Source organism: Seriola lalandi, unplaced genomic scaffold, assembly GCF_002814215.2.
Source record: "Seriola lalandi dorsalis isolate HSWRI2012SDOR001 ecotype SW California unplaced genomic scaffold, Sedor1 jcf7180002054244, whole genome shotgun sequence".
NCBI classification, from domain to species: domain Eukaryota; kingdom Metazoa; phylum Chordata; class Actinopteri; order Carangiformes; family Carangidae; genus Seriola; species Seriola lalandi.
This window is the reverse complement of record NW_019524797.1, coordinates 612,861-633,645: the sequence shown is the minus strand read 5'-3', so window position 1 is coordinate 633,645 and position 20,785 is coordinate 612,861. Positions and strand designations below refer to the sequence as shown.

The window sequence follows — 20,785 nt, the reverse complement described above, 5'->3', positions numbered from 1 at the left end:
CAGGAACAAGTTCATCTGAACATTTAACAGACTGGCCCTGTGGCGAGTGCAGACAGGAGGGATCTGTCTCTGCCGACCCAAATAGCAGGTCAGAGTTCACTCAATTGCGTACACACACACACACACACACACACACACACACACACACACACACACACACACACACACACCTTAGCACAAATGTATCACTGTGCAAAAAACAAGACTTAGTGACTACACAGCAGACACAGGGTACTTTCTTTAGCCTTGTTATCACCAGAGATAAGCATCACACCTACAAAGATGCAAATGGAGCAAAGACAGAAACATGATAGGAAAAAGTAAAAGTGGCACATATACACCAACACACATTGTAGAAGTTAACCCGCCTGTGGTGTATTTAGACAGTAGAAAAACAAACATGGTAATTTTTGCCCTCTGCTGTGGGTTGGGACTCAACAGGTACTTTGTTTAGTGACTAGAAGTTAATCCAAGCTTGAACGCATCAGAAGAAACCCCATTACACACACGCACACACGCACGCACGCCACTCATGTTGGAGGAGATGTTCTGGAACCAGCACTGTGGCTTTCAGTCTCTCACTCATTCATTCCTACTTTCTCTCAGAGGGATCTGGTGGATTTATGATAGAGGGGAATGTCTGAGAACAAGAGAGTGGCGATTTCCTTCCTGTGTGCCAACTTGGCTCCGTCCAGCTCTGACGACAGCCAGCTGGTCTCACATCACACATCCACAGTCATCATTGACAAGCTCAGACTGTAAGGAAACACCATCCCACTCACACATACTCATACAAAGACTTAGAATACAAAGACTCCACCCTAGGAACGACCAACTCGTCACACATCATCACTGAAATGCTTACCAAATGGAAAGTCTTTCTCTCTTATCCACATACACACACAATGAGGACATACAGTTTAGCTGGCAAATGTGTGCCGTTTCACGACATTAGCTTCGCATTGGTTTCATGATCTGTCATTAATTCTAGACTTCCATGACGGAGGACGCTGGGGAAAATGGGTGGTTAAAAGTTTCTTTAATGACAAACAGACTCTCCAGCTCTCTGTGTTTGTGCTCGTGTCTGTGTTTATTTGTACATACTTGAGCGTGTAAGTTCGAAATCGCACAGCAGTAGCTATGATATGAGCCTGATGGTTGGAGAAAAAACATTGTGGCAGTAAAGAAGTTCAAAGTCATCCAGTCATCATCAAGTCAAAACAAGAACAAACAGTACAGCAATAAAACCACACACATGGGCATGAGCACTTTCCTTGCACAACTCATAAGGGATTCCTGTGTGATGTCATACTGTAGAGTCAGAGAAAGAATATAAAAAATAAAAAGAGTATAATACTGAGGGAAAGGAAAAAGACATTAATATTATTTTTTCCTCATTGATTCATGTGTTTGTTCCAGCTGAGAGGAACTTTGAGATGTTTCACAACAGAGCAGTAAAAATATGTTCAACAAAAAGAGCAGAATGAAAACAGAAGGGGAACTACAGACAATAAACATGACTGACTGATGACTTTGGCACTGAATAATTCATGAGATAATAAGATGAGATAAGGAAAAATAAAACACTTCTCGTTTCCTGTTTTATACCAAACACATGTTCAGAGGCAGTTTGGTTCTTAAACCCAGACATTTGTACTCAGATCAACCTTTATCCCGTGACCAGCCCGAAAAGATAAGAAGCTGACAGTAAGGAACATCAGTGCATCCTTCAAACATCAAAGATCGTGTGGTGGTCTGCGAGTGTGTGTCTGTTTGTGTTTGTTACCTAGGTATGGTATACAGGAGACCATGCTCTGGCTGCTTATGTAGTCTCTCAGACGTTTATAGTTGTCTTCTTTGGACATCAGGTAGTCGAGTCGATCAAACGTTGCCTTGTCCTTCCGACTCAGTAACTGTGCGGTAAAGAACAGAAGGGAGCGAAGAGGAAGAGACCATGAAATCTAAATAGACTACAACATGTTAGCAACAGGAAAAATACAATTGAGAATAAGTTTAGTCAATAAAATGACTTCACTGAAGTTGCATTTGCTGTTGAAGTCATCAGAGTGAGTGAAATGTGAAATACAACATAAGTATCTGTATAAACACATAAGAAAATGCAGAGAATCAGAAACGGAGAGAAATGCTGCACGACAGACAGAATCGGCTTACACAGTTTCCTTTGTGAACACTGCCTGCTGGTTAATTGGATGTGACAAACTATCAGCAGGCTGTAAGTTCACAACTTGTTCTGAATCTTTAGTCACCCTTTGACAAGAGTAGACAAAACACCAATTTCAAAATGGCAAGTGGATATAGTCAATCCTTAACCGTTAACACTTTTTATTTGTGGCTTGTTTGGAAAAGAAGTCAAATACCTGGTAGTATTCTGCACTCATTTACAGTCGTCAGCGTCAGAGTAAAGTGCAGTTATGTTGTAGTATTCTCTACAACCGTTGCAAATGTGTTAGAAAGAAACTGGAAGCCCATGCCAAAACATTTTCTCAGAGGGAAGAAGCTTCTGAAATTCCTCTAACAGCTAATTTGTCTTAATACACTGACTACCCTAAAACTTACACTTCAATGAACACCAGGCCAGTGACAGAGAAAGGAAGTATGCAGCTTTCCATGCTTGCATATGTCTGCTTGTGACAGCTACAGATGCTAAACTGCAGAGTAGTCAACTTACAGACATGGCAGAGGTAGTGAAGCCCCAGACCACAGTCCAGCTGATCTGCTGACATAACTTAAAGGCTTGTAACAATGAGAACGTACTAATGATGGCTGCAGAGATCAAGTGTGTGGTCCATTACATCAGAGCCTCATTATGTCATTATGGAAGATCATCTTCAGCAAAAACACTGGCACAGACTTGCTGCCCCTCACACATTCATAAGCTGGACACTGATACAAAATTTCCTGTATAAAAAGGTCTACAGCGCCGACCACGCCAAGATCTGATCCAATCTGCACAGAGGCGCCAGGTATTTCTCTCAGGAACAAATGTGCAGCACTAAACTCACTGCCATCTCTTAAACTCATCTACTCTCGGTTTACCTAATGAAGTTGAGTATATTTAAATTCTAAATGTCCTAAATTCTCCTTTTCATCTTGTCATGGCATTGATGTTTTTATTAGCCTCTGTTTATGTGTCCAGTGTTTTGGCACTGATCCATGTGACATCCCTGTTTACTGACAGCACTGCACTAACAAACCAAACTTACTTTCAAAGTAAGGTAAACATACTCACCGCCCATGTTTTAGTAAGCCTGAAGATGGGAGCACTTTGCAACCCTGACACGACAGCCATGACCGCATGGAGGTTGTTCATGTCACACAGTTTCTGAAAAGTTAAGAGCACATAGAGCGTACAAATTGATTTTAAACTGCAAACATTCATCAGGATAGAACAACAGTGTCATGTTGTGCGTAAACGCGTGTACCTTGGCAGTGCGAATGTAAAGACTCAGCACCTCCGCTCTGATCTTCAACGTCTGCGCATGGAGGATCTCTCTCACCACCCAAAAACTTGTCTAGATGAAAACACACACAAAGAGATTACAGCACGGAGCGACACAAACTCGCCAAAAACTCGCCAAAAACAGACCCAATTACAGCAAAACTGAGGAAAACTTCATCTCTCATTGTTACTTTTTTTTTTTTTTTTTTACAGAACAATGAGTATTTCAGGTTTGTAGAAAGAAAGACAGGGAGTTCTGCCTTGTTAAATCTCTAGACTTTGAGACCAGAGCCAAGGCCTGCAGACAGCCATGACAACTCTGGACTAAAACCAGTATAAAGCGGAGCAGGAGAGCACTGGACAGACTGCTAACGGGAATGCTCCATTACAGTCGATTAGAAATTAGTTCTTGAGAAAAAAACAAGAGCTTCACAGGAGAATCCAATTGATTCCAACTGATTACACAACAGATACACACCATAACTCCTGGTATGTCAACTGAAAAAGGAGCAGGACTGTGTGTATGTGTGTGTTCAGAGTACTTGGCCAGATCGAGAGTAATGTCGGAAATCTGTCTCTAGGGAGAACGCTGGTAAGCCAAAGTTCTGATTACACGTACACACTCGGACAAGTCAGTGAATCAATCAGTGTTTAACCACTGGGGACAGAGGGAATGGAAAGAGGAAAAGGGAGAACAGCGAGGGAAAAGAGGAGGTAATGGGAGGGGAAGTTAGCGTCAACGCCACAGGGCTCTGAGGGCTTTCAAAGCCCACAGCTGTCTGCACATTGTGTTCTGATAAGACAGGCAGACTGACCATCTCTGCTTTTTACTCTAACACAGACATACTTTCACCTCATTCAGTTTCTAAACTAGTCTCTACTTTGCTCCTCGCCCATTCTTCTCTGCTGTTCGTGCTTGATTAATTGACTTTGTCTGTGTGGTCAACATTCCTCTATTAAAGCCACAGAACATTAGATGTGCTTCATGTGCGTCTATAAATTAGGTGTGTGTGTGTGTGCTTCTCCATCTACATTCTGGATGTGCACTAATTCTAACCTACAGTTAACTTTCCTTCTTTTTCCTGGAAACAGCCTCGCAACTTGTTTTTGTTTCAGGGAAGAGCCGAGGAGTGAGGAGATAAATTCATCCAGCCACTCACTCGCTTGCCCCCCCCCCCCCCCCCCCCCCCTTCTTTCTCTTTTAACCATATGATACACTCATCAAACCGGTCAATCAATCAATCTATGCAGGTGGTGTATCTCCAGAGCCATATGTGTTTAATTTTTACTATTTCACATGGAGAGAAGATGAGGGAGTGTAAGAAAATGGATATAAGATACATGGATGGTAAACTCTTCCATTTTAATATACACCTTTTTTTCTTCCAGACAGCAATATTTAGATTTTAAAAAAAACATTTAAATATACCTTCACCCTCCAGTGTACAGTAGACTGAAGTTTCCATTGACTGTAAAATGTGATTCCAATCTGGGAGCAAAAACATGCTGCAGCTTCACTTTTAGTTTCCTCAATGTTTTAACTTGATATCTGAGGTCAGTCTGGACAAAGCATGTCTCTGAAATTCACTATGCCGTGGGGGTTCATCACAAAGCATGTGTCCTCATATGCCTTGGCCTTCAAAACTGCACAACGATGAGATCAGTCATGACGACAGTGCTCCACATAGGTGCAAACACGAATGTGATTGTGTGACTGAGGGAGGATTTGGGGATACAGGGGCTGCAAAGACAGGGTCCTGTGTTTATGGATGTCATATCATGTCCTGAAGCAAAGATCATGTCTTGGGGGCTGTGTTTATGAGCGTATCAAGGCCGCCAGAACAGAGCTGCGAGTCTCCAGCACTTCAATAATCATAAATAAGCGGAAGCAGATAGATCCAGCCAAAAGCTGTGGATCAACCCATTTAATGGCCTGAGGGGAGGAAGGGATGGGATGGAGTTGAAGATCTGGACAAAAACGGGGACAACAGCTGGTCGACAGGCCTGAGGTGATGGTGGGACTGAGCCCTGATTTACCAACAGCTGTTCAGTGGTAGAAAGTGAATTTATATACTTAATAGTAGCGCTGGAATAAGTTGATGCTGCTGCTTTTATTTGCATTAATAATTGCACTGTAGAAATCAAGCTGATGCTCATTTGAGAAGTAGATATGTCATTTTCTGTTATCTGGTTGCATAATTGACTGTAGCTGTATGTTTGTAACTTGTTTGTAATATGTCTAGAATGTGAATAATAAAGCAACATAAATATAATATGAAGATATTTTTTATGTTGAAAGTTTGACAGCATCAAACATTTTTTTAGTTCTTTTCTGGTGAGAATAGTCTATTCTCATTTGGCTACTATCATTGCATGAAATTGTTTATTATTCATCTTACAATTGCTGGATATAGACAACTGTTTTTTTTTACTACTATACAAGCTGCTGGTGTGTCACTGCAGAAAACACAAGAGGAGATTACTGTGCATTGATCATATGTATTATATGATCAATGTACAGTCTTATTCTGAATTATTCTCTCCTTGCTGCCTGCTCAACGGACTGGCCACTTTTCTTTTGCTCTACTGGCTCCCAAAATGAAGTGCCAGCAAAACAGCGACTGAAGGAAGGAATATGGCTTCAGCTCATGCTAAGGAGCTTTTTGGGACTCTCTGCTCTCCCAATCCAAGTCCTATTATCCAAAAAGCTCATTTTCCTTGGCTCCAAGCAACTGAAATGTGTGCAGCTAACATCTTGAATCACCGTTTGGGATCTGCTATACATGAAGAAGTTTCCACAGCAACACATTCTTGTTAGATCATCTCATATTTATACTGGAGGGCAGTAAAGTGGGTCTTAAAGGAGCCTGGCAAAAACAATGGAAGGTGATTCAAGGGCATGGCTGCCCCTTACATCATTACCCACAACTTCCTGTTGATGATTTCACAGGGCACTGAGGGAGCATGCCATGCACACTCCTGCATACATTTGGAAATGTGCACCAACCTGCACATTAATAACTAAGTCCAAAAGCAAAGAACCAGCTAAGGACTAAATATCCTACCTTTCTTCTGACTTGACTTGACTTGACTTGGGGACTAGTTATGATGTATACGACTAGCAGGGAGGAGATGTGGCGGTTATTAGGAACTGCCCTGACAAGCAGGGCTTTAAAAACAACCACCTCTGGGAGAGCTAGGGTGATGATTTGGCACTTGGAGGATGAAAGAAGAGGACACGATGGAAAGAGGAGATGTAATATCTCCCTTCCTTGATGGCCAAGGCTCATAAATCTTTAACACTGCAAGAGGAATGGTTTTCTCTCTCTTGACTCTCCTTTCGGTTGAGACTTGAGGTAGTACTGAAGTACAGACTGTTTATGTGTCTCACCTGGTTGAACCTGCGAGTGAAGGCCACGACATTTGGAGCAGAGCTGTGTTTTTCCTTCTTGTTCCAGCCACAGCTTGAAAGCTCCTGAAAACATACAAACAATCAGGGAAATTAACATCATGCACAGATCTTCAGAACCTTTTTGTTTATGTCAGCATTTTACTGAATGTGCTCAACAGTCTAGTCAGAGGTCAGTCAGTGGTAAGTGAAGAGGAGGCAGAGGTCAGGATATAGGAGAGAAACGCTATGAAGAGAAGAAAGAGAGGGAGAAGACAGGATCCAGTCTAAGGCTCAGAAGGATTCATACATGACTGTAAACACAAGCAAGTGATAAAGGAACAAGTTCTGTCTCAGTATGAAGCTCAGTGCTCATTACAGATTCCCACAGCAGCTTTTATGCAACCAAAATAAAGATTTCCAAAAATGTTCATGAATCATAATAAAAGCAATTTGAAACTCAATTGTAAATCTGACAGTTTATCTTTAAACAAAATTATAACATTGATTCATTCATTCATTTATTGAGGAATAGATTAATCTGAATGCAATTCAGAGAAGTCAAGCTCTACTGTGTATGAGGACACGTATGAATCCCATGAGCACAGAGGTGATATAATAGAGCTGCACAGGGCGGCAGTAATGGCAGTGGCAGTAACGTGTAAAAGCAACGCCGGATTAAAACAAGAAAAGACACAAACCACAAATGAATGTAAACAATGCCTATTTCAAAACATTTTTAAACAAATGTTTTATGATGCAAGAGTCATTCATGTGTGTTTGTTAGAACTTATGGGTAAAATTACAGACACACACAATGCACTTTGCTGAAAAACACATTTCGGTTCAAATGTAAACGATAAAACTCCTCAGTAATGCACAGTGAAGTACTTTCAATCCACAAAATGTCAAATTATAAAAAATGTTCTTCAAATCAAGTTACCAGAGACCAATAAATATAAATAAATATTTTATTTCTGCCAACTGTCAAAAAGCTGAAGTTATTCAATTTACATTGACAAAAAACAGAGAGAAGCAGCAAATCCTCATATTTGACAAACCCGCAATGTAATTAGTAATTGTTTGATTTATTTTATTTCATTAATAACTTTAAAATAATGATCAAGTTGCTGAAGTTGTAATTTGCTGATTACCTGTCAATAAGCTGATAAATGTCTGCACTTCTCATGATGCTATTCTTACAAAGTAGCAGCAGCTGTGGAAGCAGCGGTTCTGAGAGTGAATTCAGTTCACGTTATTAAAGGAAGGGCAGCGATTTTGGAACTTGATCACAGAAAATTCCAACAACACACAAATACAAATAGGCAGTCAGTACCAGGCTCAACTCGGTTTGGCCTCAGCCACTGTCCTCAGTGATGAGGTAAAGATAGGAGACCACACAGACACCACAAGGGAAACCCAGACCCTCCTTTGGCCCCCACAGGCTTTCCAGAGGCCAGGGACACTGACGTAACAGTAGGAAAAATGTTGTGCAAGTTCTCCTCCTAATCCCTGCCAGCCCAGCCGGCTTGGGCTACAATATGAACAACTGAATCAGGCTGCAGCTCCCCCACACAATACCCCCAGTGAGACAGTCTGACCGTCTGGAAGCAACAACCTGTACCGAACTGCTCACAACTCCCTGACCTGGGTCGCATCAGGACGTCTACTTGCAAAAAGAAGTCACGCTCATTCAAGGGTGAGTCTCTGAGTCGTTAGAGGCAGCCAGCGGGGGTAAAGAGGCAAAATATCAAATACAGATGTTACAAGAAGACCTTCGTGCGTGGGCGAGGTGATGCCTTGGGACCTATATTGCCTGAGTCAGGATGAGGATACAAGGATAGGAAAAAGGGGGAAAGTGTAGGAAGATGAAGAGATAGTATTAAGACATAAAAAAAAACACTGTAGAAGACCCAACAGCATCTTCCCACAAGGTTTACAAGCCTGTGTTGAGCCTCCTCACAGTTTGAGCATGTTGTCCATGTCGCAGGATGTAGCTAAACCAGCGTGTAGGAGACACGAGCCTGTCTCACCAAGGAGAAGTCATTGTTTATTTAAAATCTGTCCTTTTTTAAATAAGCGCTTTCCTCCTTCCTGCCATCATGTCAATCATTCGTTTCTCCAACTTCTACACAACTTTGGTGATGATTCTTAAACACAGACGTTCCATAGTTACTGGGAGGTAGAGGTGTTTGTGTGTCTCACAGCTCAGACCACCACCTGACCACCCAGGTAGGTGATACACCCAAGAGGAGACACGCAGACACTCCTACACCTCTCTCGCTCAACAAGACCACAACATTTCAACAACTGTCACTGATCCTTCAACACTGGACCACCTAGGCCTGTCCTCTAATCTGACTATCCACCCCTCTGTCCATCTCGCTTAGCCTGAAGCTGAAGTCATTTAATCTCTATTGTTCTGAAGTTATGTAATAACCAATTGCCTCATGTGTATTGAAGCAGCAGGGAACCGATCCACAGCCTCTCCAGAACCTATTAGAATTTTATTTCCATTTTTATCTTATTCATTTCATTTATTTACTTAATTTTTCTTGTGCCTTTGTAGTCTAATTTTACACTGAAGCCTCACAAACAACAGGCAACATTTAAAAAAAATAAAATAAAAAATAAAAACACTGAAAACAGTTGATTCTTTGGAAACAGGCTTTGACGAGGGAGATTTGGTAAGGAGAGGGTTTTAAATGCTGCAGTAAAAGAGTGCAGTTAAAAAAAATGAAGCCTGCTCTGCCAAACCACAGACAGCCTGTCATTTCCACATGCTGGTCTGGCTGAGCAGCTTTTTCATTAAAACACAGTCCTATGGGGCTGCTAGAGGCTGGCAGTATCTACACTGTCGGGTATGTATGGTTAACATGAGGGCTGTCAGGGAAAGCTGACATCACCTCCAGTTACAAGATGCAATTAGGGCTGTTGCAATGTCAGTTTTTCACTACACAATTATTGTTGCCAAAGAATTGACGATAACAATATTATCGCAATAACTCTTATTGGGGGGGGGGGGCGCAATGCTACCAGTCATTCATCTTTGGCAAATGAATTGGACTCATACAAGTGTTGGGAGGTGGAGAGAGTCTGTAACTATAACTGTACAAAAATAAACACTATAACACTTTGTGAAATAGGCAACCAGTTGAAGTGATAAACAAAAGATCCACAAGACCATTATCACGTGTGTATTATTAGCACAATATGAATATTTCATTTTCTACGTATCACGGTTATGGCCAATACTGGTATATTGCAACATCCCTAGTTGCAGTCGTCAATGAATAAGTGATGGGGTAAAGAGTTTTCTTCTGGATCCAACCAAAGATGTCAACAGATCAGATTCTCAGTCCAACATGAACCACAGCAAAAATTTACACACACCAAAACATCTCTAAACCTAAACTTTAAATGACCTTTTCAATATCTCGTTATCTCTTCAATTAAAGTGTAGACTGCACTCTGCGTTACAAACACATTTTAAGATTATTATATAAACAGAATTACAGGCTGAATATGACAACAAGCTGCAGCTAAGCCACAAATTGCGATGACCTCATGTGAGATACCACAGCAATTGCTTTTTTTTTTGTGTGTATACTGTAAATGGAAATCTCAAGTGTTGGGGTCCCGGAGAATATTAAAGAGAGGCCACGGGCCAAGACAGGAAGGGCTGATAAAAGGTAAGGAACAGGATGGAAAACGAACAAAGATGAGGAGGAAGTGAGACTGAGAAAGAGGGTTTGCCGCAAGAAGAGAGGAGATTGTGAAGATAGATTTGCTGAGAATGACAGGAAGGAGTGCAATGGAAAATCTCTTGCTGTTCTGTACTTCAGCTCGTAGCAAGACAGAGGAACCCTAATCCAAGAGCCAAGTTATGCAACTGGTCTACAGATAGAACTATTCCCTTCTGTTCTGGTAAGAAAAAGAAAAAAAAAAAAAAAAAAAAAAAAAAAAAAAAAAAGAACACAAGAGAAACGGAAAAGAAAACAAAATACATGAAAAGGAAAAATGACAGTGCATTGTTGTTTCAGTCAGACATCCATAAACTATAAACCTGGCAGAGACCTACAAGCAGCCAGCAGCAGCCTCCATTACCTTGCTGTGCACACCATGGAAAGAATTACTTTCCCAGGAGTTCTTTTAGTACATGTACTGTGTGTGATTCTTCTGGTAGTACAGGCCATCTGTCATGGTAAGCGAAATCAGACTAGGCATGTTTCTATATGAAACTTTCATAGCGCATTTGCTAAACATGATATCATCATAATAATTACTGTTATACGCTGAAAGAGATATTAAACATAATAATTTGGTTCGATGTAGTCTTCCACTACACCTTACAGTATTCCATTGGCACCCTTTTTTGAAACCGAATCACAAACTTTGGACGAAATCCTCTTTAACGAGGGAAAACTTGTCAGTGTGGTTTTTCTGTCTCCACTGCCAAAACATTATTTTCCCTCACCTCTCACCATGATTAATGTGTACTGACCGTCATGTTGACAGGCTGTAGTCTAGGTGTGATTCCCTCCTGTGTTTGTTGTGTGTGCAGACTACAGGTCCCTACAGAGAGCTGCATGCAATGTCAGGTACAGTTGTGACAGAAAGCACAAGATTTAAGGAAATGTTTCTGTATCTCACAATCATTGCTGTAACGCGTTAAGCCTGCGGGCGAGACGGGCCTGACAATGTGAAACCGTACCTGCCTCCCACTACAAGTCACTGTCTCCTCCATGACTCACATGATACTTTCAATCTGTTCAGAGGACTTCTGCGCTGGGTGCTCAGACGAGAGGAGCTGACATACTTCTCAGCGGTATGTAAAATGCAATCTGATAGCTACTCCCTGAGAGCTGAAGTAAAACTTGCCAGCCAAAGCAACTAAATTACTTACTTGGCTGTTGTCATGGCTGTGTGTTAAAAACAAAGGCAACCCTCCCCCCTTTCAAGTCCCTTTACATCACTCAGTCTCTCTTTTCCTCTCAGCTTCGATTTCATAAACATCCAATTGTAGATTGTCAGCCGCATGTCTGATTACAAAATTAGAAATGGTCTACTGGGACTGGAAAAAACAGATGAAGAGGGAAAAAGTCCAATGTCTTTTATTTCATCACGATTCTTCCAAACTTAACCTATTTTCACTTACACATCATTTTCCTCTACATTTCTCATCAGCTGATCGTCTGTTCTATAGTGAGCTGTCCTATCCAGGTCCCTCTTGATAAACAGAACCGATCAATGCTACAAACCATTAGGAATCAGTGCATCGTAAATTTAGATGAGAGAAAAAGATTTAGCTACAAGTCCCTTGCATCCTTTTCCCTCCTTTCTCTGATCCATCTTGTCATTTTAATGGCATTTCACTCTGCAAACCAACAGCCAAGAAACACATCAGCGATTCAGCTGAGGGCTGTAGATTAAACATCGGTCTGCTCTGCACTATAGATTATTTTACCATCAAAAAAAAAAAACTTCTGCTGTTCCCATCAATTGTACCTGCACATCACACAAAAGAACACCAGACGCTGACCATGCTTTGTCAAGTTCTTCCCCATCTTTCTATACTCTGCTCTAAGACAAGAATTATGACTATTGCGCTGACTAGGCTCCATCACATGAAGGAAGCTCATCACAACAATCCACATGCATGGCAGCGTCTTATGAGCTGTCACTTACGTACCATTAAAAGCAGATGTGTTTAGACTCTGTGTTTGTCTCTGGAGTCTACTGTGTCAGAGTGGCAAGCGTTCTGATCTGTTAAACCAAGCTCTCTTGAGGCCTTTCCAATATTAAAGAGTTATTTAGAAATACTGGCCTCCCCTGTTATTATTCATGACTTTTCTAACTTTACACATATATATATATATATATATATATATATATCCACAGCTTGGAAGACAAGAGAATAGTCCATGCCTCCTGCACAGAGGATTTGGCCAGACGCAACCCCATCTCCTCACACTGTTTTTGGTGTCTCCATCCACAGTTCTCATGTTATCTTTTATTGCTATTGTGACTGACAGTTATCTTTTCTTCCTCATCCAGAGGGTTTGTCTTGATCTTTCCGGCTCCCCTCCATACATCTGCTCCATGTCAGCGCTGGAAAACTTGAGTTAATGAGTTCCTCTGTTCTACTGAAATATTGTCTGCAGCAATATTTTCGTCTCTTGCCAGAGTGTCTGTTTATGTGTTATATACACATGTAAAATGTTGTAAACACCAGCATGCATAATAGTGTCTGGACTCTCAGTCTCAGAGTATCATAGTGTCTGGAGTCTCAGTGCAGAAACTACGGTAGTGTCTTTCTCACAGACTCACTTACACTCACATTCATATTATATTAGGACAGTTATGATGTGTTTATGGAGAGGGGAAAAATAAAATCTTAAACATAGACACCAACAGGCCAAGTCATAGCTGGTTTATGGTCATTTCCAACCATTTCAAGTAGTCAGTACAGTTATTATGGAAATTACCGCAGCCTTGGAAGACCAGAAAAAAACTAACATCAAAACAGAATATTTAAGTCATTTGGAGGACAACATTTGCACCAAGTAGTCAGTCATAAGTCTAAAGGGAAAGTTTAGTTTACCTGCATGACTAGGCTGTAAGCGTGCAGTGAAGACATATTTGATCAGTAAGACCACAGACCAGAAACACTTGGAAGCTATCTGGTGGAAAATGTGATTCGTCTCTTGTTTGTTATTATGCAAAAAATCAAAATATGTCAACTTGAAACCCTCTGAAGAACATCTGGACATGTCAGTTTAAAGCAAGAGACTCCACTGGAGAGATCATATCCAATCAAAGGTCAACTCCCTCACAGTTATTTTAACAAATGAGAATTACAACACATCACGTCATGGAAACTAACACACTCTCTGCCTTCTTTCCACTCTCTCCCTCATCTTGGGAAAGTGATATGGCAAAAATGAAAATATTTTTAACTCTAATTATGTCCATAACTGTTCCCCATTTATCAGTAAGCCCTAATTTAGTGTGTAGATTTTAGTGTTTCACAGCATTTAAAGGGTGCTTAAAGGGCAAGAATGGGCTGTATGTCAGTAAAAACACTATTGCACAACTCAAAGTTTGAACCAAGTTATTCAATATTTTCCTATTCAGGCAGTGAACAGATTGAAACAGCAGGCATGCACCAACACACACACACACACACACACACACACACACACACACACACACCTGCTCTTCCCATCATGTGTCTGTGAGACTGACAGCAGTGGAAACTCTAGTTGAGTTTAGTTCAGTCATAGCTGTGTTTTTTCTTTTTTTTTTTCAGCCAGTGTTGTGAGACAAAAGCACAGTGAGACCAGGAAAAGCCTTGCTAGGGCACCCTGTCCCTGCCAGGATGCTGCTGGGTCACTCTGCATACTGTACAATCTGCTCTTTCTCTCCCCTCCAAACTGCAGCCTTCATCTTCTCATCAGCCCAGTATGAGCACAACAGTCCTTCCAAAATGACCCCTTTTGCTCACTCTCAACTGCATCATTCTTCGTTCCCACTTGTAGTCCCTCCAACACAGGACTCTGCAACAAGTGAAACCATGTCCCTGCCCATCTGATCCTTCAATCCTCACCCTTTCACCGCAACCTCTCAATTCTCCACCCATTATTTTCCAAATTGCTGGAATAGACTGAAATACAGGGACACATTTTCATTAGGCTTCTAAATCCCACCCAGCCAGTCAGTCAGTCAAACCAGACTGAACATGGGAGCATGTTTGCATTCATGAAAACCTTCAGTAGCGAGTAGAGTTAAGACGATAGGGCTGGAGTCCAGATGATATCAATGACTTCCCTCTGGGTGAAGAAACAGCATTACTCCAAAGACAACCCCTGATGAAAGCTAGTTAGGAAAGTTATTCTTAAGTTTTTTCCATTACTCAGGCACAACAAACAATTTTCGGGACTCAATAAGGTCAAGCTGCACTATAACATGTTCTTTAAATTAAATCAAACCATGGGTCTGGGAGTGATATCATGCCAAAGGAGTGAGTTTGGTGTTAGCTGAGATGAGACAAGTGTTGCACATGTGCAATAGCAGGGTCTACCACACCACGCTGGGCTGTGGTCTGTATCCTGCTTTTATAAGGCCACAGTGACCAACCTTAAACACAGGTTATCCACGCCTGCTGTCAGGAAGGGCCTCAAAATGCAGACGAGAAAAAGCATCAGACTGCACTGGCTCTCACTGAGGCGACAGATAAGGTGTGCAAGACTGGGTGAGGTACAGATACGCTTTTTTTCTGCATAACTGTGATATGCGTCTCTGCGTGGGAGGTCTGATCACAGCTGCTGCTGAGATAACAACTGCATGGTTACTGTGCAGCATAGAAATAGAGTAGATAGAGGGACGGAGAGACTAAGGCAGCAGATGGATAGAGTCAAATCGTATATATGCATAGATACAAATGTAGAAATGTTCCTTCTGATTTATGTTGCATATTGATTCATGGTTTTTTTTTTTTTTATTTTAGACATGTCACTATCCAGCCTAAAAAATAAAAACAACAACATGTTTGAAACACATAGCTAACTCAAAAGTGCCACTTGATTTCTCACACTAGATGTCATAAATGACAGCCAAATAAAGCTGTCAACCTCTCTCTTTTCTCTACAGATTTGATAACTGCTCACCTCTGGCTGGATGGCTTTGAACACAGGAGCATCCATGAGCGTAATCTGGCCCTGGGGGAGGTGAAACACAACAGTTGTTAGTCTTAGGCCACAATGACAGACAAAGTTTGCATTTTGCCCAAATCCCACGCAGCTATTTAAGAGCTATGTCACTGTGTACTGCAGGAATCATACATTGTCAAATCTAAGGTCAATAGATAACAGTTCAACAATTAAAATATTGCTTTTGCAAGAGAGGCTTTGTCATTGCAAGCAAGTGGGTGTGACAGCACACAACTCATTATTCCAAGGATGCTGGCTTTGACAAACAACACCCTTAAATGACTTTTTGTTACACCAGGGTAGATGTGACATGAAAATAGAACAGAGAAGATAAAGAGTGCCCTCTTGTGGTTGAACAGGGTAGAACACCACACAAAAAAGCATTAAAATCATTTTACTGGCGAGGGAAACTCTTTATTTCAGTTGTTATGGGAAAACTTCAGCAAAATTATTCCTCACAACAAGGTAAGCCTCATTCAGCAGCAATGTGGTCACTGTTTGTTCACAGTTGCCATGGAACATTTGCGCAGAGGCAGTCAGGGGAAATCTATCAGTGTCTGCTTGGCACTGCCAAACAACATCAATTATTACTGATCCAAACTGTGACCCCATTTCCTCCTCTTTCATCCCATCTCCTCCTGTCTCAAGTCAGCACATTACATTTGTGCAAACTGAACATTTCATTAAACACTCAACATGCAGCATAACCAGACAAGGGCAGATACACTCTCAAATACACACAAAAAACACATAAACTTCACTCACTGCATATTCTTCAGGAGTGACCTTAAGCACATCAAACACAACAGCATCAAAACTCTTCTTCAGCTCTGAAGAACCCTTATCACTGAGAGATTCTGAGCTGCTGCTCTTCTGGAGAAGGAGACAAACAAACAAACAAACACACACAGTTACATCATAAGATAACATTTGAGAAAAGGTATCAGGAAAAAAAGAGTGATGGATGCACTGTTAAGAACCATGTTATGATGTGAAGAGGAGAGGTTAGGTATGAAAGGTTTGAGAATGTTAAGGAACTCAGACTAATGTGGTGTCGTAGAGAATCACTGAAAAATTTGATGACTTAATGCTTCAGGCAGGATGAACACAACATCCTGTCACCTAGTAATCATACACTAAAGCTTTTTTGTGTTGAAAGATGTTAGAAGATACTTGTACATTCATCTAGCATCTTACAACACACTGGGTGGAGGTCTAGCGAGTGGGCGTGGCCTCACCTCAGAGACTGTTGCAGCAGTGGTGGTGATGCTTGATTGGCCATTAGGGAGGTCCATCATTCCCACACCCACTAGCTCTAGCGCAGGAGATCATTCATCATCCTCAGTTGCAGCAAAGTCCACCCGGCCGTCTGGACAGACAGACACACACACACACACACACACACACACACAAAATATGGACAGGGGGTAAATTTTGCACCACATGTTGATCATAATTACCTGCATACATAAGCAGACTTATCACTCAGCTTGTAGCAACAGCACCACCTACTGGATGAATTAAGTTGATTTAAGTATTAACTCTATCATTATAGGCTCCTGACCTGACTACAAAGCTAAATTCACCCCAAGAAAATTAGTTATGGTTGAACTTGAAATGGTGGTGAAAGTAATGACAGGTTCAGCTATTGTCCCAGCAGGCCTGTGCATGCCATATGGACACACACTTTCACAGTCTGCCATTTACTACACACGAGAGAGGACAGGACAGAAGGAGCTTAGGCTGAGCATTAAGAAGAGCTCTTATGTGAAAGGGGTTTGGAGAAGCCAGCTGTCTGTTTGAGCCACAACACTAAACAGCTTACACCCGACACTAGAGTATGACCTACCGCTACTCAGTGACTGTCCAGACCGGACTTAACTACTAAACACAGGAAGGAATCTTTTAGATTTTTCTTTTAGCTAGCAGAGAATAATATGTACATCCTGAAACTTTGCAGACACTCTCACTGGATTTCAACAGCTTACAGACATTTTCTAAACACACAAAACAGCTGAGTACTGTGTTTCATTGAGTGGATTTGTTAATGCTGAGTATATGAGAACTAATATACTATTATTGATTGACACCATATTTCTATAGTGATATGGCATCAATCAATAGTAGTATATTACTATATTCATAGTATATTCATTAATAATAGTATATTCTCAGCAGCATGGCTATTGAGAGTACCATATAAATCTATAAAAGTGATTGACAAATACAGAACATAAGTTACCAGAGCCCAAAGTGCAATCTGAAAACTCTCTCTTACTAAATGACAAAACACAAAAATTATTAGTATTCAAAGCTGTATCTCTAAAATGTGTTGGTTTTCTTGATAAATGATCTAAATGATTAAATCAATCCTCTACATTGTCACTATCTTTATGGTGAAGCAAATAATCAATAAATAGTTTCAGCATGAGCATCAGTTACTGAAAGTTGCACAAGCTGCATTTTTATCGTCTTCTTTAAGTGACTGTAAACAATCGTAGCACCTTTGCTCATGAGACACTATTCATTTCATTCACTATCGCTGATACTACTCACATAGTGTCACTCATGGTATCTGGAAAAACACAAACTGAATATCCACATATCTATTTTAATATCCCAGTCTGAGCTTACACATGACTATATAGACAGAAACACAAGAAAAGATTATTCTCAGTGCTTAATAATTTTATGTATCATGAATGTTAAATTAGTGTCTAGTTCTTGTACAGACAGACTGAAATCTCAACTGTGAATGATTTCTTATTAGGGATATATTTTAATATTCCACAATAATCTCCTCTGCACAGAGCTGAGACACCCCAGAGACTATTCTTTGCCAAAAGCATACTGAGAGACAGTAATGAAAAATAAGGAGTCGCTTAGAATACTGAAGGCCAGCAAAGGGGTCCCTTGTGTACTTGACAATGCAGGCCTGTGTGTGTGTGTGTGTGCGTGTGTGTGTGTGTGTGTGTGTGTGTGTGTGTGTGTGTCTTTTTGTACTTTAAGAACCATTAGCTGCCTTCTACGGTTCCATTCTGCTCAGCCAAGAACAAACAGCACTACATCATGTCAACTTCCCTCACATTGTTTGACAGCAGTGTATAATTGCACTGGAAGCAACAGCCAGTCTGTGTTTACAAGTCTAAGTCTGTCTGTTGTTTATAAAGTCATACATCTGTAATTACCTTACTTCCCAGCCTAATACCTACAGTGTACATGTCTTGTCCTTTAGTCTGAAGTTGAAATTATGTAAAATATCAATTGGGAGTCTTGCTTATATTTACCACACTAACACACAACTCAGGGTCTTTAAAAGACACACATGTAAGTGTCCCAATAATCAGTGATTATCTCTTCGTTCAAAAATACACTCTCTAAATACATCTACGACTCCACACATCATCTACAACTAAACTTTACAACCAAAGTCTCCGAGGTTGTCGAGTCTGAAACACTTACCTTTATATCATTTGTTGGACTCTACCTACACTCCTTTGTGTCCAACACAATAAGCAATGTACAGTCATGTCTGCTCCTACAACTGTGATGCGTTGAACTCTAATCATATGCTAATGTGATTAAAAATCAGTTAGCCTAAAAACCCCGCAGGCACACAGATACAATGCTGTCATCACATCTTGAAAAACAAGTTGTCCTCGCAAAGATGAGGCCATACTTACCAGCTGTATGTCAGATGGGCATAGTGCTAGAAGTGAGGTTGAACTGTTGTTCTGTATTGCTGTCTTTGTCTATCGAGTCCTGTCTTTCTGTGAGGCTGGTTCCTGTTGTCTGCATGAAAGTGAAAAGAACAAAAGGGAGACAGAGAGGAAGGCAGCATGATTCTTCTGAACATGAACAGAACCCACGCAGCCGCCAGTAACAAACAGCCAAAAAATCCAGTAGCTCATCTGATATGTGTAGGTACTTATCAAACCACCAGCCATTGCAACGGATGCTAATGAACACTTCTGCATTCTCTGAACCATCGGGTATTAGTGACCATTAGCTTAGAAAAATACAGGGGAGGAAGTTTGACAGATCATAAACATCAAATAAATTTTCACTAAAACTTCCTTCTCAGGAAGTTGCTACATCATATCAGTGACATTAATTTTTATTTTATTACAACCCATAAATCAATTAAATATTATTTTTTTAAAAATCACAATATAATTCAATTTTGTGTGCGGATGTACCAGTCAGTATCGGTCTGATACTGACCTTGTTAAGCAGATCAGGTATCAGCCATGACGTGACCAAGACACAGTTTCTCTATTTGTTGTCAATACAAATTTCAAATCTTTCCTCTATCATTTACATTTATTCATTCACAGCGTCCGACTCAGTTTAAAGCTCCACAGCATTTCTTAGTCATACTACCTTATATAAATGTTATTCCACAGAATTCTAAGCAGCAAGGGAAACAGAGAGCAGTGACAGGGGATGTGTACTCATTATTATCAGATATCCCTAGTTGATATATCTGAATTGGTGTCGGGAAAAGAAAAAGATGGATCGGTACATCCCTAATTTACTGTCTGTATTACACATGAACTAAATCTGAAACCTGCACCTTTCAAACTTTTGGTTTAATCCACTACTGTCTCAGTTTTGAACAAATTTGACTTGCGTTGTCTACCAGAAATGGTGCAACAGGAAACAGTGTGCCGTTTTTGTGTTTCACAGTAATGTACCACACATTTATTCATTCGTAGGAAGCAGTGAGTCACTCGAGATTTGACAGTACGTGATTCCAATGTGCTCCAGAGTCTTTGCACCAACCTCATGCGTCAAACCTAAATCTTATCTTGCTCAGCGCCTCCACACTTCAAATATGACTAACATTAGCCAGTAGGTGTCTCACTACTCTACGAGATTAGGCCTGTGTGTTGGACTGTATGGGACTCAGATAGGCTGTGGACAAATGTTGCATGCTGGCAGACAGTAGTTGGCTTTTAGCCATTAGGTAAGGGCTAAGATCTTCTCATCCCCTCCAAGTTGTTATCACACTGGATAGGGGTGCAAAGCTCACCAGCAGAACAAACAACAGATTAAGATGTCCACTAACCAAAGTTAACTTTAAACCTTTGCTCACACATTTGACCAGAAAACTCCGTCCCAGAGGTTCCGTTCAGTGTCTCAACAGGCCTGATGCGCACAACACTTTTGTCCTCAGAAAATAGAAATAACATCTCTTTGTACTCAAACTTGACAGAGACTTTG

General features: G+C 40.9%; 1 protein-coding gene across 3 annotated transcripts in view; it reads right to left on the bottom strand.

The window, feature by feature from the left end:
- ralgps2 (Ral GEF with PH domain and SH3 binding motif 2) overlaps positions 1 to 20,785 on the bottom strand; it is a 68,602-nt gene that overhangs the window by 31,083 nt on the left and 16,734 nt on the right. For 2 of the 3 annotated variants that reach the window (XM_023404458.2, XM_023404460.2), the window contains exons 2-9: positions 19,243 to 19,351; positions 16,798 to 16,928; positions 16,325 to 16,432; positions 15,518 to 15,568; positions 6,852 to 6,935; positions 3,444 to 3,533; positions 3,251 to 3,343; positions 1,787 to 1,913 (exon numbers count right to left, since the gene is read on the bottom strand). In XM_023404458.2, the coding sequence (XP_023260226.1) occupies positions 1,787 to 1,913; positions 3,251 to 3,343; positions 3,444 to 3,533; positions 6,852 to 6,935; positions 15,518 to 15,568; positions 16,325 to 16,432; positions 16,798 to 16,857 (613 nt within the window). In that variant the 5' untranslated portion in view covers positions 16,858 to 16,928; positions 19,243 to 19,351. Of the gene's footprint in view, positions 1 to 1,786; positions 1,914 to 3,250; positions 3,344 to 3,443; positions 3,534 to 6,851; positions 6,936 to 11,352; positions 11,405 to 15,517; positions 15,569 to 16,324; positions 16,433 to 16,797; positions 16,929 to 19,242; positions 19,352 to 20,785 lie in introns of those variants that run through there. The other variant, XM_087173510.1, reaches the window with a different exon arrangement.